The 13,855-nt window shown below is 41.9% G+C and overlaps 3 protein-coding genes across 3 annotated transcripts in view; 1 reads left to right on the top strand and 2 right to left on the bottom strand.

The window, feature by feature from the left end:
• Positions 1-242, bottom strand: part of plekhj1 (pleckstrin homology domain containing, family J member 1) — a 10,526-nt gene extending 10,284 nt beyond the window's left edge. Inside the window, exon 1 of the mRNA XM_032531480.1 lies at positions 128-242. Within this exon, the coding sequence (XP_032387371.1) occupies positions 128-221 (94 nt within the window). The 5' untranslated portion in view covers positions 222-242. The remainder of the gene's footprint in view (positions 1-127) is intronic.
• A 2,330-nt stretch (positions 243-2,572) lies between these two features.
• LOC116699560 (splicing factor 3A subunit 2) lies at positions 2,573-6,717 on the top strand. The gene is made up of 8 exons (XM_032532225.1): positions 2,573-2,798; positions 3,554-3,845; positions 3,955-4,001; positions 4,371-4,480; positions 4,600-4,649; positions 5,836-5,976; positions 6,061-6,129; positions 6,239-6,717. Exons 2-8 carry the CDS (start codon positions 3,648-3,650, stop codon positions 6,503-6,505), a joined length of 882 nt encoding a protein of 293 aa, XP_032388116.1. The 5' UTR covers positions 2,573-2,798; positions 3,554-3,647; the 3' UTR covers positions 6,506-6,717.
• A 1,333-nt stretch (positions 6,718-8,050) lies between these two features.
• Positions 8,051-10,904, bottom strand: LOC116699720 (junctional sarcoplasmic reticulum protein 1). Its single transcript, XM_032532434.1, has 7 exons — positions 10,791-10,904; positions 10,159-10,259; positions 9,228-9,256; positions 9,068-9,143; positions 8,844-8,978; positions 8,673-8,770; positions 8,051-8,571 (listed from the first exon to the last, which is right to left on the bottom strand). Exons 2-7 carry the CDS (start codon positions 10,250-10,252, stop codon positions 8,188-8,190), a joined length of 816 nt encoding a protein of 271 aa, XP_032388325.1. The 5' UTR covers positions 10,253-10,259; positions 10,791-10,904; the 3' UTR covers positions 8,051-8,187.
• Positions 10,905-13,855: the final 2,951 nt, after the last annotated feature.

Below are 13,855 nucleotides of genomic sequence, written 5' to 3'. Positions count from 1 at the left end.
ATTTAAGTACACGCTTAATGGTCCCATGAACAGTGCAAACCGGACATTTTCATTAATTTACCCCCCTCGAAACGGAAGTAGTTGTGATAAGAACTGAATTAGCTTAGTATGTAATGAAGCCTGTTACCGTCTCCTTTCTTGGGTCCTCGCATCCCCAGCTCGGCTGCCATCTCCGAGGGCTGGCGGCTCAGAGACACCAGCTCCTTCTCGTTGAAACGCATCACGTCCACTGACAGTAAAACACAGGTTCAACAGGATACTTTGGCTACGACCGAGCCATTCCCACCGACAACATCATAATAACGGCGCGAGGTAGCTAGCTAGCAATAGTACGTAATGTTAGTGACAGAGCTGTCTATGTCGTCGGTTAAACGTCGCCGTATCGTTATCTGGTGTTCTCGAAATATGACGTGTGTTTGCTCATTTCTACGGTCAAGCAAACACAGCCCAAACTGTAGCCTACTTCTCCTCCATGAAACACACACACACCCCTACCTTTCGGTTGGCAGGCAGTGACGCGCTTCTCTCGTAATACTACGGTATTCGCTGAGGGTCATACGTGGCCGGGTTGCCTTAGTGGGTAGAGCAGGCGCACATATACTCCGAGGTGAATGCCTCGACGCAGAGGTTCAGGGTTCGAATCCGGCCTGTGACTATTCCCTGCATTCTTCTTCTTCTTCTTCTTCTTATCCTTGTGGTTTTGAATGGCAGTTAGCAACCAGCTTTTTGGTGCATTACCGCCGCCATCTGGACTGGAGTGTGGACCAAGCGTTGAATCTACATTTCCTCAAATTCTCTTTAATAACCCAGTTATCTTCAAAATAAAAAATGAAAACAAATTTCACCAGAATTTCTTTGCAGTAAATCATGTAAATTCAATGTCATCTGGTTAATACCAAGTTGTGAAATCAATCGTTGTCTGGCTTGAAGGTATTTAGGACAATACATGATAACATGCTCTACGGTCTCCTGACTATTGCAATATTCACAAATACCATCAACATGCTTTTTCATTACAAATAAAGTTCCATTTAATCCGGTATGTCCTAGTCTCATTCTGGATACCACATCTTCGTCTTGCTTACTTCTGTAAGTATTCCTGTTCTTCCCCACTTTTTCTTGAATACTATGCAGGTGCTTCTAAGATTAGTCATTATCCCACAAAAACTGCCATTTTGAGGGTCAAACTAGGCAAACCAGCCTGTTCTTCTTCTTGTGTGGCTAGATGTAACTATGGCTTATTGCTGCCCTCCTCTGTTCTCTAATTGTTATTTACAATTTGTTTAATAATAATTGTGCATATGGTAATGGGAAAATTACATTTAACCAATGATTTTCATATTAATTATTCATAATAATATCTTCAATGCCTCTCAGAGTATTTGGTTCCTGTATCTGTCCTCAGTGTGATCTCTTTGTAGGGGACAACTGGATATGTTATGACTTTGCATTTTCCCACCAAGGATAGATGACGTGGAGCCTGACAGAAACAGTTGCCTAGAACGAGACCAGAGCCTATCCAATAGACAAGATGTCTTTTTTAGCTAAGATAGAATGACCGGTCAAGACACTTGGACACACGAGGGACAGATTCAGAAATACGTAAGAGCTCCAACTGTCTGCCTGAGGTCCACTGATTGTTATGTTTGAGATTAAACTGGTTTCCAAACAAGGGTTGGTTTTCCTCTGGGGGCACTGGATATAAAGAAGTGTATTACTGATTGTATTTACCAGAACTGTTGCCACTTTGTTACTCTGTACATTGCGAACGCTGTTCTCGTCATGTGATTGTTCTCTGCAGAAAACAATTAAACTCTTCCACCGAATATCTAAACTTTTAATCCAGTTTGCAGCCTGTCTTTATTTTGTTTCAACAAGGTCTCTTCTTCAACACAAATTCCTCCCTCGCTGAACAGAAACTTCCACAACAATATGTTTTTATATACTCCAATATTTTGCAGGTACTCCAATGCATTTTGCATTTTAAATGTATTTTTGGTTAGCAGCAGGAGTTTCAGGGATAGATCATTCAGAACATAAGCAGATTAAAGTGAAACTATCTGTATTGCTACATACCAAAAGGGTAAGTGAGAAATATTGTGTGAACAGACAATTTGATAGTGTTTCATATCATATCATCTTGTAAGGTTTGTGGGATAATGGAGCTGTAAGGGCTCACCTCAGTCCACAAACCCTTATGATTAGTGAATTAAAAAAAGAGGTGTTTAGACTCAGGTCTGTTTTCTTGATTCTTTAGGATCATAACAATGTAGAAGCTTTGTCACCTCTAATGTTTCCTTGCTTTCAGCAAGTTCTCTGTGGACAGTAATGTTACGTTCTGTTACAACAAACTAGACAATTGGACATCATTATGACATTGTTCAATTGTTTCTGGATAAGTGAGCCTAATGTCAGTAGGATTTTAAATCTCTCACCTCCTTCCCTCATGGATCCCCAGCCTATGATGTAGCACTCTGCATTCTTGAGGAAGCGGTGCACCGGTGATGGGAGGCAGACAGACTGGATGGTGTAAGACATGGGGGCCGGTACTGACATCTCCAACAGAGCCACGTCATAGTCCATGTTGGTGCCGTTGAAGGCTGGGTGGATGACGACCCTTTGGATGGGGATGACAACTGTCCAAATTCAATAAAGAGTGTCAAACCAGTCCAGACCAGTCCAGGAGGGGGCGGTAATGTACCTGAAGCCGCTTGCCAACTGCCCAAAGCCACAGAAGAAGCAACTTGGGCATGCGCACTCCAAATATACACGGGCATGATCCTAACGTTGTGGAGTCGGTGAGTGTTTTGAACGGTAGACACGCAATATCACTTCATGTATAGCTAATTAGCTATCGTTTGGTCGTGTAACTGACCTTCGTATGATCACACATACGTAGCTAGATGCGTTTTACTTCTAGTTTGATCATTCCGCTTGGTTTAAATCCATCAATTACTAGCTGGTAACACCGTTAGCTTAGCATTTAGCATGATAGCAATGCATTCGGTAGGTAACGATAGCGTTGCGTTATGCTAGCATAATGCAGCTAACTGGAGTTCGTGGAAATCATGAAATGGAATACTATTGTGTCACAGCGTCATAAAAACCTATCTTGACTGTGGTAAATTAGCTGAAGTAATTCACAAATATTTGGCTAAATAACTGTGCTGTTACCTTTTTGCTAGTTAAGCTAGTTGGACAACAATCCCCGTTAAGAGAAGTTAGCATAACGAACATTAGCCAAGAAGGGACTGAGGAGCCATTGTATTGTCTTTAAAACACAATATACAACCAAGACTAGTTATGATGTATTTGTTCTATTCTCTTGGGATAAAAGGGGCAAATACTTTACTTAATCTGCCATTCAAACTGTGTATGTGCACATTAAGACATGAACATATTATCTGAGCAATAATGTGTATTAATACAGTACAATCCAGTCAATATTCTCTCAGTGTTTACCTCAGTCCAGGAATGCATAGTACAATAATACCAGTGAATACTAATATTAATTTACATCCTTGACAACAGTGTGTGCTTTGTTTTTCCTCAGATAATCAGGAAGGATCCACTTTGAGTACCTGTCCAGGGTTAACTGGATAAACAGGTGTGGGTGTCTGCGTGATTGAACCCCTCACCTTGCAAAGATGGATTTCCAGCACCGAGCTGGAGGGAAGACGGGGAGCGGGGGGGTGGCGTCCGCCTCCGAGAGTAACCGTGATAGGCGAGAACGGTTACGTCAGCTGGCCCTGGAGACCATTGACATAAACAAAGACCCCTACTTTATGAAGAATCATTTAGGATCATACGAGTGCAAACTCTGCTTGACACTTCATAACAATGAGGTGAGGAGGCACATGATGCCACATTCCTAAGGTTATGTTATCTGAACTTGGTGTTAGTTCTTGTTATCCAAGTATCTTGTTTGACTAACTGCTCTCTTCTGCATCACAGGGCAGCTACTTGGCTCACACACAAGGAAAGAAACATCAGACCAATTTGTAAGTGCAATGTGCAAATTCTATCGGTTTTCTTCACCTTCCCATGATTGATAAACTAATCAAACCGAAAGATTATTTTTTGGGGCATTTTTATGCCTTAATTGTCAGGACAGCTGAATAAATAAAAGAGGGGAGAGAGGGGGGAATAACATGCTGAAAAGGGCCGCAGGTCGGAGTCAATCCTGGACCCACTGCATTGAGGAGTAAACCTCTATGGACACCCGCTCTACCAACTGAGCTATCCGGGCGCCCTTACATATACTTGACTTGTGTGTCAGCTATTTTATGGTTGCTGTGAATTGACAGAACAACCCACTGTGTCCACTGCAATGATTAACTGTTAAAAACTGTATATTTTGTTTGTTTCAGAGCGCGGAGAGCAGCCAAAGAGGCAAAAGAAGCTCCTGCTCAGCCAGCCCCGGCCAAAGTAAAAGTCGAGGTCAAGAAGTTTGTCAAAATTGGTCGACCGGGATACAAAGGTGAGCTGGCTGCGTGGTTATGAATTGGTGTAGTCGTTACTAAGTTTATGCTGATTGTGGTTTCACTGCAGATATATTGCATTTCGATATATGGTCCATTTCTTTCTCTTCTTTTATAGTAACCAAACAGAGGGACCCAGAGACCGGACAGCAGTCCTTACTCTTCCAGGTTAGTGTGTTTGGTGAACACAGTAAAATCAGTTGATTTGAAGTTTTTGTTATTTATTGTTTTGTGAAGATTCTTAAACAAAGCAAATTAACATTAAAGCTCCTTTAGGATAGATGCTGGCTTTTGAGTGTGGACTAGTCCTACCCCTTTCACAGATGTTGTCCAGTTCCTCAATCCCTATTCTCCCAAGGCTGGCTATATACTGGACTTCCAAGAACCTCACCTTTTCTCAGACTTAAATCACTGTCTAATACATCAGTCCATTAATCAAGGACTCTAATAAGAAGTACTTCTGCTTTTATTAAAGAGCAATTGTACATATATACAAAAGAGAAAATAAGACTGTTCTCTTAAAATGAACAACTAACCCAATCAGCTAATGTAATGCGAGACTGGATGCTTTCTGCTGAAATTCTGAAGCATTAAAATTGTGCTATTGTGGTAGAATAGTTGGGTTTTACAATAGACATACTGTGTAGAATTTTCTTGGCCTCTCGGCCTATTTCTCTCTTCCTCCATTTTGCAATTGGCGTCGTCTTTGCGTTGCCTAGGCTGGCTTTCACCAGACCAAGCTCAATCTTTTAAGACTGAACAATAGTCTGGGGAGTCAGTATTTTTTTACTGCACAGTAGAGAAATCAAACCAACAATCCGGGTGACGTATCGCATCAACGGGTTGCCGCGCTTCGGCGGCCCCCATGTTGAAAGTAAATGAAAAGCTGCTGTGTTAAACCTGCCAATAGTGTTCCAGGTGGATAAGCCAGTTTGTGATTGGACCCCGCAGATTTGTAGCGGAAACAGGATCAAAAAATGTACTGGTTTCCAGCTTGAGCTGCAGGATGAAATTGGTACTCATTAATGGCATCTCTTCATAGTGGAGGAGCTTGCAAGCTTGTGGTTCACAGCAGAGCAGATGTTAAGTTTGGCTTTTTGTTCTACACAGTTTGTGTCAGACATAACCAAACCAAAGTTGACACAAACTTGACAAATGTCATCCAGCTGGCCAACTGAAGTAAGCGGCTAAATACTGAAATAATCCCAGAAACAAAGCACCATCCCACGTTTCAACCAACAGAATTGCCTACGGCAGCAGTAATGACTAAATATGGTTGGTTTTAGTCGTCGTGGTTTGACCGTAAAGGTCAAATCTATAACTATCTGTTTTTTTTAAAATCTCTGTTCATCAGATTGACTACCCAGAGATCGCTGAAGGAATTGGGCCCAGGCATCGTTTCATGTCTGCCTACGAACAGCGCATCGAGCCCCCCGATCGGCGCTGGCAGTACCTGCTTCTGGCTGCTGAACCATATGAAACTATTGCCTTTAAGGTGAGTGGAAGCTGCACTTCTACTATGATTTTATAATATTTTTCTCCTGACTGTGATATAACATCAACATATTTGCTCATTTAGGTCCCGAGTAGAGAAATTGATAAAGCAGAAAACCGCTTCTGGACCCACTGGAACAGAGAAACTAAACAGGTACTGATGAGCTGATTAACATTTGTTACCACGAAGCCAGCCTGGGTATTTTATCAGGAAAGTGGAAGTATTCGGTCAAACCACTCTTTCATGTTGTTTTTCCTCCTAGTTCTTCCTACAGTTCCACTTCAAAATGGAGAAGGCTGTTCCCCAGTCCAGCGGACCCCCACCTCCTGCAGGTGTGAAGCGCCCTCCTCCTCTCATGAGTGGAGTTGGACCTCGCCCACCAAATGAATCTATGCACCCTCCCCCGCCAGGTGGGATGCCCCCTCTCCCACCTGGAGCTCCGGGTAACCCCCATATGCCCCGTCAGATGCCCATGCCCCCCATGCCAATGAGGCCACCTCCTCCTGATGGTCTTATGTCTAATAACTGATCCCTATTAGCGTATCATGATTGCTTCCTTTCATGGTGTTTTCAATAATGTTTAAAGTCTACATTTAGTAACTCTTTATACATTTGTTTGACAGCCCTTATGACCACACTGTTTTGTATAAATGCCTAATTTCGGGATATGGAGCTATGATTGAAAATGGCTCATCTTTTAAGATTCTGTTTTTGTAATTAAATTCCGTGGAGAAAAAAACATTTGCCTTTTAAAGTCTGGGTTTTTACAAAGACCTCAAACGCAGAAAGATGAATTGATGTATCTGGGATTGTGTGAATGGGTCACAGCAGAAAAGAGGACCTTTTACCTGGGCTCTCTGAAGCAGCTCTCAGATGTCATAACAACTTGTGGGTCAAATTTATATCTTGATAATATCAATCTTTTGTTGGCCATCTTCAGTACCTACCAGCTACATACTATTGACCGTTGACTGAGTTGACATGATTGATAATCAGTTTATTAAAGCTGTTCAAATGATCACATGGATATTTTAAAGGTCCCATGGCATGAAAAGTTCACTTTATGACTAAGGTCTATATAAAAGAGACTTCAGATGCAGTATTAGGGACCACTAAGGTCTATATAAAAGAGACTTCAGATACAGTATTAGGGGACCACTAAGGTCTATATAAAAGAGACTTCAGATACAGTATTAGGGGACCACTAAGGTCTATATAAAAGAGACTTCAGATACAGTATTAGGGACCACTAAGGTCTACATAAAAGAGACTTCAGATACAGTATTAGGGACCACTAAGGTCTATATAAAAGAGACTCAGATACAGTATTAGGGACCACTAGGTCTATATAAAAGAGACTTCAGATACAGTATTAGACCACTAAGGTCTTATAAAAAGACTTCAGATACAGTATTAGGGACCACTAAGTCTATATAAAAGATACTTCAGATACAGTATTAGGGACCACTAAGGTCAATAAAGAGACTTCAGATACAGTATTAGGGACCCTAAGGTCTAATAAAGAGACTTCAGATACAGTATTAGGGACCACTAAGGTCTATATAAAAGAGACTCAGATACAGTATTAGGGACCACTAAGGTCTATATAAAAGAGACTTCAGATACAGTATGGGGACCACTAAGGTCTATATAAAAGAGACTTCAGATACAGTATTAGGGGACCACTAAGGTCTATATAAAAGGACTTCAGATACAGTATTAGGGACCACTAAGGTCTATATAAAGAGACTTCAGATACAGTATTGGGACACTAAGGTCATATAAAAAGGACTTCAGATACAGTATTAGGGACCACTAAGGTCTATATAAAGAGACTTCAGATACAGTATTAGGGACCACTAAGGTCTATATAACGAGACTTCAGATACAGTATTAGGGGACCACTAAGGTCTCTATAAAAGCATCCAAAGAGCACCGTGTCATGGGACCTTTATATAATGCAGTACCTGTAAGTCTTTACAGGTAATTTAAAGCAAATCTGTCTAGCAAACCAACAATATCTGTAACACATTGAGGTCATTTAACTGAAAGCACACATTATTTTTCATCCTTATGGTATTTGAAAGATTTGCTAGAAAAAAAATCTTTCATTAAGTTTATATTTCCTCCTTTAATAAATGTTATCAAATCTATTCAGGTGAAACTTGTTAAGAAAATGCCATGGCCACTGCCACTGAAGGAAGAATGAACTCATCCCTTTTGAGTCTTTTTCTTCTCTTTCTTTTCCTCCAGCTTTTTATTCTTCTCTGGCTGGTCCTCTATTTCTTCATCCTCATCTTCCTCATCTGCTGCTTCTTTAGGTTCCTCCTTCATATTTCTTTCTTTCTTGTCTTTGATTTCTTCGTCCCTGGCTTTCCTGGCCCTCCTATCCTTTATTTTCCCTTGTTTTGGTTTCAAGAGTTTTTTGTCTGGCAGTGGCTTGTTTCTGAGACCTCTGTGTGCTCGTGCTGTCGCTCCCCTCTTTGGCTTCCCTCTTTTAACTTTTCCATCGTCGTCATCATCATCGTCCTCATCCTCTTCATCATCCAGGTCTGGCAGCCACCAAAGCATGGCCTCCCAAAGAGTTGTCTCGGGCTAGAACGGGGATGACACATGAAGGATTTGACACAAAACAAACAGCTGGACGATAAAAAAATTGAAAAAGGTGAATCCAAGTTACTTGTGGATGTCTCTACCTGTGGTGGTTGTCCCCTGTGTCGTACTATGCCTGACCGTCTCACTGTCAGTTCAACTTCCTCATCCTCCTCTACTCTCCCCTGACCACGCAGTCCTTCTGTTAAAAAAAAGACCACTCAGTCATAGCAGGCATGTCATTTTACAACTGGTGCAACTTTTGATTTACTTGCCATGAAGTCTGTGAAACCCCGAGGTGAGAACAAGGATGGTAATGGCCACAAACAGACAGCGGTTGAGGGTGACGTTCTCCCACGGTCTGTCAACCTGGTTCAGGTTTTGGATGGACACAGCTTTTTGCAAGGATGCTGAAGGAAATGCAAGACAGAGGAGGGGACACCTTTCATTGTAATCCAGTGAAAGCAGACAGGAGTTGAGAAAGACGATAATGACTCACTTGTTCTGGTGAAGCTGGGTTCCGTGGGTAAAATCTTGGGTTCTGCTCTCGGTTGCTGGGAAAATGGAGGCATTTCCTGTCGGAGGACAACATGTGGCTTATAGGCAAAAGATTTATTAGGGATGTGAAGATGGTAAAAATGTTGGTTTTTCCAACTAACCTCTCTGACTTTCCTTGTCACGTACATTTCTGAAACAGACAGATGGAGATTTGCTGAGGGATGATATCACAAATCTCACAAACCACAAACAACCATTCCCTCAATCTGGAATGTATTTATCCACATTCATCTGATGCATATTCATACATTATTGTTGGCTGACACTTGCTGCATTTTATTACCCTCTAAATTAGGTACAATGACAAGTCTGCTCTGCCCAAGTTTTTCATTACAATCCCTATTTTCCCTTATTGCTATGAAATGTTCCCTTTATCAAAATTAGGCCCTTTGTTTTCTCGCACTATGTCCCCTCAAGGATTTCTTGCCAAATCAGGCCCTGTGTGTCCCTCAGTCCTATGATCCCTCATTTCTTTTAAATTTCCCCAACATCAAAATTACCCCTGTGTTCCCTCAACCCGCCGGTCATATTTGATGTTTTGGATATTGGACATTGTATCCATTGCTGCAGTAATACTGATCATCTTGTTTTAGGGGTTAGGGCTGAGGTAGTCTTGCATTTCCAGACCTATTTCCACAGCGCTAGGGCTGAGGAAACATGGGGTGTAGAAAAGTCGGGAGACCAAAGTCCTTAGGACTCATTTCTGGAGACTTTAAAAGACTAGACAATTATCTCAGTCTGGACCAAAGTGCTGGCGATTTCTGACTAGATTATAGACTCTAGAGAGCTCTGCTTCACAAGTACTTTGTGTTTCTTTGGAGAGAGTGAGGCTGATTACACCCACCATCCATTCAGCACGTCTGAGCTGCATTGTGAGGGTGTTACCTTTGACCGGGAGTCACATTTCAGTCGCTCCCTGTGCTGCTGCTCCCAAGTATTTATAGAGTTGTACAATATATGCACAATGGATGAAGGCTTTTATGCACAGGCATTACAGATTCTGTGCGCGTGTGGGTGTTTGTGTGTCGCCACCTGGTCTGCAGATCTGTCGAGCAGGCTTAAGTGGAGGAGGATCTGCTCTTGGTGGCCCTAACTCCTCTTCAAATGTGTCATAGCTTTCTTCCATACCTTCCCTGAGAGACAGAGAGGGAAGAAGATGGATGTGGCTAAGTTTGTTGAAAAAAATGATTCAGCAGATTTAGACGTGTGTATTACACAAAGCTTTGCATATGAATCTGGCTAGTTCAGACTGTTGGTATTTTTAAAAGTTTTCTGGCCTGCTTTTCCCTTCCAGAAACAAGATGATTCAAAGGATCACAATGTCTTTACAGCTGTTCTTATTAGTATTCGTGATGATTTAAGTAAAAGGCCAACTTCTCTAGTTTGTGAATAAAATTGAAGCCGTTTCTTGACCTTCACATTTACACATGAATGCTGTGAGGCCCTGATGTCTGACATGACATTTCTACACAGACATTGAGCTAATGTCCTAGCTGCCCTATAAATAGATGAAGCAAAGCCACTGGAGAGACAGACGGATACACACTGCCTACAAATACACAAAAAATAAAGGGCTGATGTTGCCATTATACCCCCAGGCTGGCTTGTCCCCCGCGATGAAGCCTAACCTTTGAACCTGATTGAAGTCAACCTGATTGACTTACCTGCCTGGACATTGGGGGTCCCCCTGGGCAGCGTCTGGGAACCTTTTGTCACAGATTCTGTTGTTCCCCTGCAGAGATGGCAGCGGAGTCACGCTCTGAACTCTGACAGCCAAGCACAGGTGGCAGAGAATGAAAAAACAAAAAAGAATTGAATGTCAGTCACACGTGTTGACCGAGGGAGGGTGACATTAACATGTGCCACACAGTTTAAAATCCCAAGAGAGGAATGAGATGGAAAGAAAAGGCCCACACCTTACACCAGGTTTTGGAATAATCATATAAAAATGTTCATCTTATCTGGTATCAGTCCCATAGATTTTGAGCAACTAGGAAAGCCCCCCTATAAGTTTTTTTTTTACTTATAGATAGAAAGAACAAATGGAGTTTTTCATAGTTAAGATATTATTTTAAAATGCTTTCACAGTTTTGGTATGAAAATGTAGATATTATAAAGAACACTTTTACTAATCTCACCAGCAGAGAGTGCCACTGTACTTGAAAGACGTTTCTGTGCTGCTTCACACATGAAGTCTGTAGTCTGTCACACAGATGTACTGAAAGGCTGACATCTCCTTTTTATGAGCTAACCATCACATGCACCTTCTACATCAAACACGTTTTGGCAGGCATGCCCATTTTGTTAATCAAATTACAACCGTTATGTTGCCTTAGTGCAATCCTACCAACAGAATATGACAAGTGGTCCTTCTCATACTGTTTGTGTGTGTGTGTGTGTGTGTGTGTGTGTGTGTGTGGCAGTGTAAGCAGATGTGAAGATGATTGGGTTTCATCAGGGTGAGGTGGTTGCAGGCCACCTTTATGTGGGAGGGGAGGTGTTGGTAAACAGACTTGTGGACGGGTTGCACAAGCAATGTCGATGACTCATACCTTTGCTGATTCTCTGCCCAATTCCAGCTGAATCACACATTGCTGTACACATCAGCAATCATTTTGTAGTGGACATAAGCTCTGTAACCCTTTGCCGTGGGTAGACTGACCAAGAGAAGGCCGAGATCTCAAATAGTGCACCCAGCGCTAAATCAAATGACGTAATGTCCAAAAACTGACACAACCAATCTCTTTCAACTGTGGTGCTTTTTTAAATTGGTCCAGAATGAATATCTCAATGCTCTTGGGGGGAATTGTTTGGTCTCTGTAAACTATAGAGTGTGGTCTAGAGCCTACTCTATCTGTAAAGTGTCCTGAGATGACTCCTGTCATGATATGACACTATACATTTATTGGAACTGATTGATTGCCATGAGATTTGGTTGATGTTTCCCTCAGGATGTTTGTTACTACTGCTGAGTACTACAAAGTTTACAATACGTTATGCATGATGTGATGTATAGGCTCTCCTATTACAGTTTACAGAACACACACTGACTATTGCAGTGGCATCATGTCTTCATTTAGTGTTATTCTTGCTTATAATGAGCTTGTCTGCAGACTTAATGACACGCTGTCACCCCCCTGATCTGTCACTGCTGAAGTCCCAAGGATGCGGCCCCCATCTCTATAATCAATTAGCTCCTCCAATTTGAAACTGAGCCTTTAGATTTTGTTCTTAATGTCAATTAGTAATCTGAGCTCTTTCTATTTTATTCTCAGCAGAGGTAAAAAGGTGAAACTCTGCTCTCTGAAAATCTTAAAGCATCTACAAGGAACTTTCATTTTACTATTATATAAAACTATTACTATTACTTCTTTTTGCAGGATGCATAGCCATAAGGTAATGTAAATAACTGTAAAATGACAATGGTGGAATACCTAGGATGAAGAGGGCCAATTCAGGATTGGTTTAAATCCTTTCAAATCCTGCAACAATCTCCATCTGTTGAATCTGTTGACATGTGTTTCCACCTGTGTTCAATCACTGTCCCTTTTAGCTTGGGTACAAACCCGTATCTCATTCACTGGTACTGATCCGTCCTCGCTAACAGGCAACAGCTGGTCAGGGTCAATAACACCTATTCCCCCAGGGTCGCATCCAGCTGCGCTGCCCCACAAGGATGTGTAAGCTCCCCTCTGCTCTTCACACTCTATACCAATGTCTGTGTTACCCGTGCACCCAAACACCATGTCATCAAATTTTCTGATGATACTGCAGTGGTAGCTCTGATGAAGGAGGGGGAGGGGGCTGACCTCTATGTGGAAACAGTGAATAATCTGGTTGGTAAAATGGTGTGATTCAAATGCCCTCATCCTCAATTAGAGATTATCTTCGATTATGAGTGCCACATCACACCAATAACCATTTGATGGCTCCTGGGACTCCAAATTTACTAAAGACCACGTATTGCATATAGTCAGACTGGCTGACAAAACCCGACTGGACTCTTCCTATGGGTTGTATGGGAAATTCCAACTCCTGCCCTCCGGGAGGCGCTATAGGGTACCTGACTGCAGAAAGAACAAAATTAAACACTTATTTGTTCCTCTATAAATGTCAAGGGGGTGAGCCTCTCCTCTCTTAAGCGTAACTCCTATGGCGCCATTTTGATGCTAGTAAGCCCTCACCGGCCATTGACTCCCATTCATTTTGGCACCACTTTGACAGTGAATTACTTTACATTTGAAGTGTTTGAAGACTCTATTTGTCCGTTGTTTATTTCTAAAGAAACATGACAATGTATAAACGGCTCCATTACCTTGTAGCTCACATTCTGGCTCCGTAGCAGCCATTTTTATAAAAATAGGCTAACGATTGTGTCATTTACGCAATTTACTGTCACACAGTAAAGAAATCACCGTGTAGTACAGGGTAAGCTCGCAGATAGTTTGTACTTCCATTACATGTTTAAGTTTAATTACTAATGTTTACTAGCATTTTGGTTAGCAATAATTAGCCTGTGCCTATGTTATCTCCTTACATATACCTACCTCTCAGTCTCCGCTGATTGGGAATGATTGAGATTTCTCTTGCACAGCTACCAGAAGACTTACAACTTTCAGACAGGTTGCTCACGTCACATCTACGTTGTTAAGCTCAGTTGGAGGCTGCGCAGTAACGCTCAGCCATCACCGGGAAAGAGCTTCTAATAGACTTCACTGGTCTCCGTCCA

Source organism: Etheostoma spectabile, chromosome 12 (assembly GCF_008692095.1).
Source record: "Etheostoma spectabile isolate EspeVRDwgs_2016 chromosome 12, UIUC_Espe_1.0, whole genome shotgun sequence".
Classification (NCBI taxonomy): Eukaryota; Metazoa; Chordata; class Actinopteri; order Perciformes; family Percidae; genus Etheostoma; species Etheostoma spectabile.
Note: the sequence above shows the minus strand (reverse complement) of the source record. Positions and strands in the feature narration are given on the sequence as shown.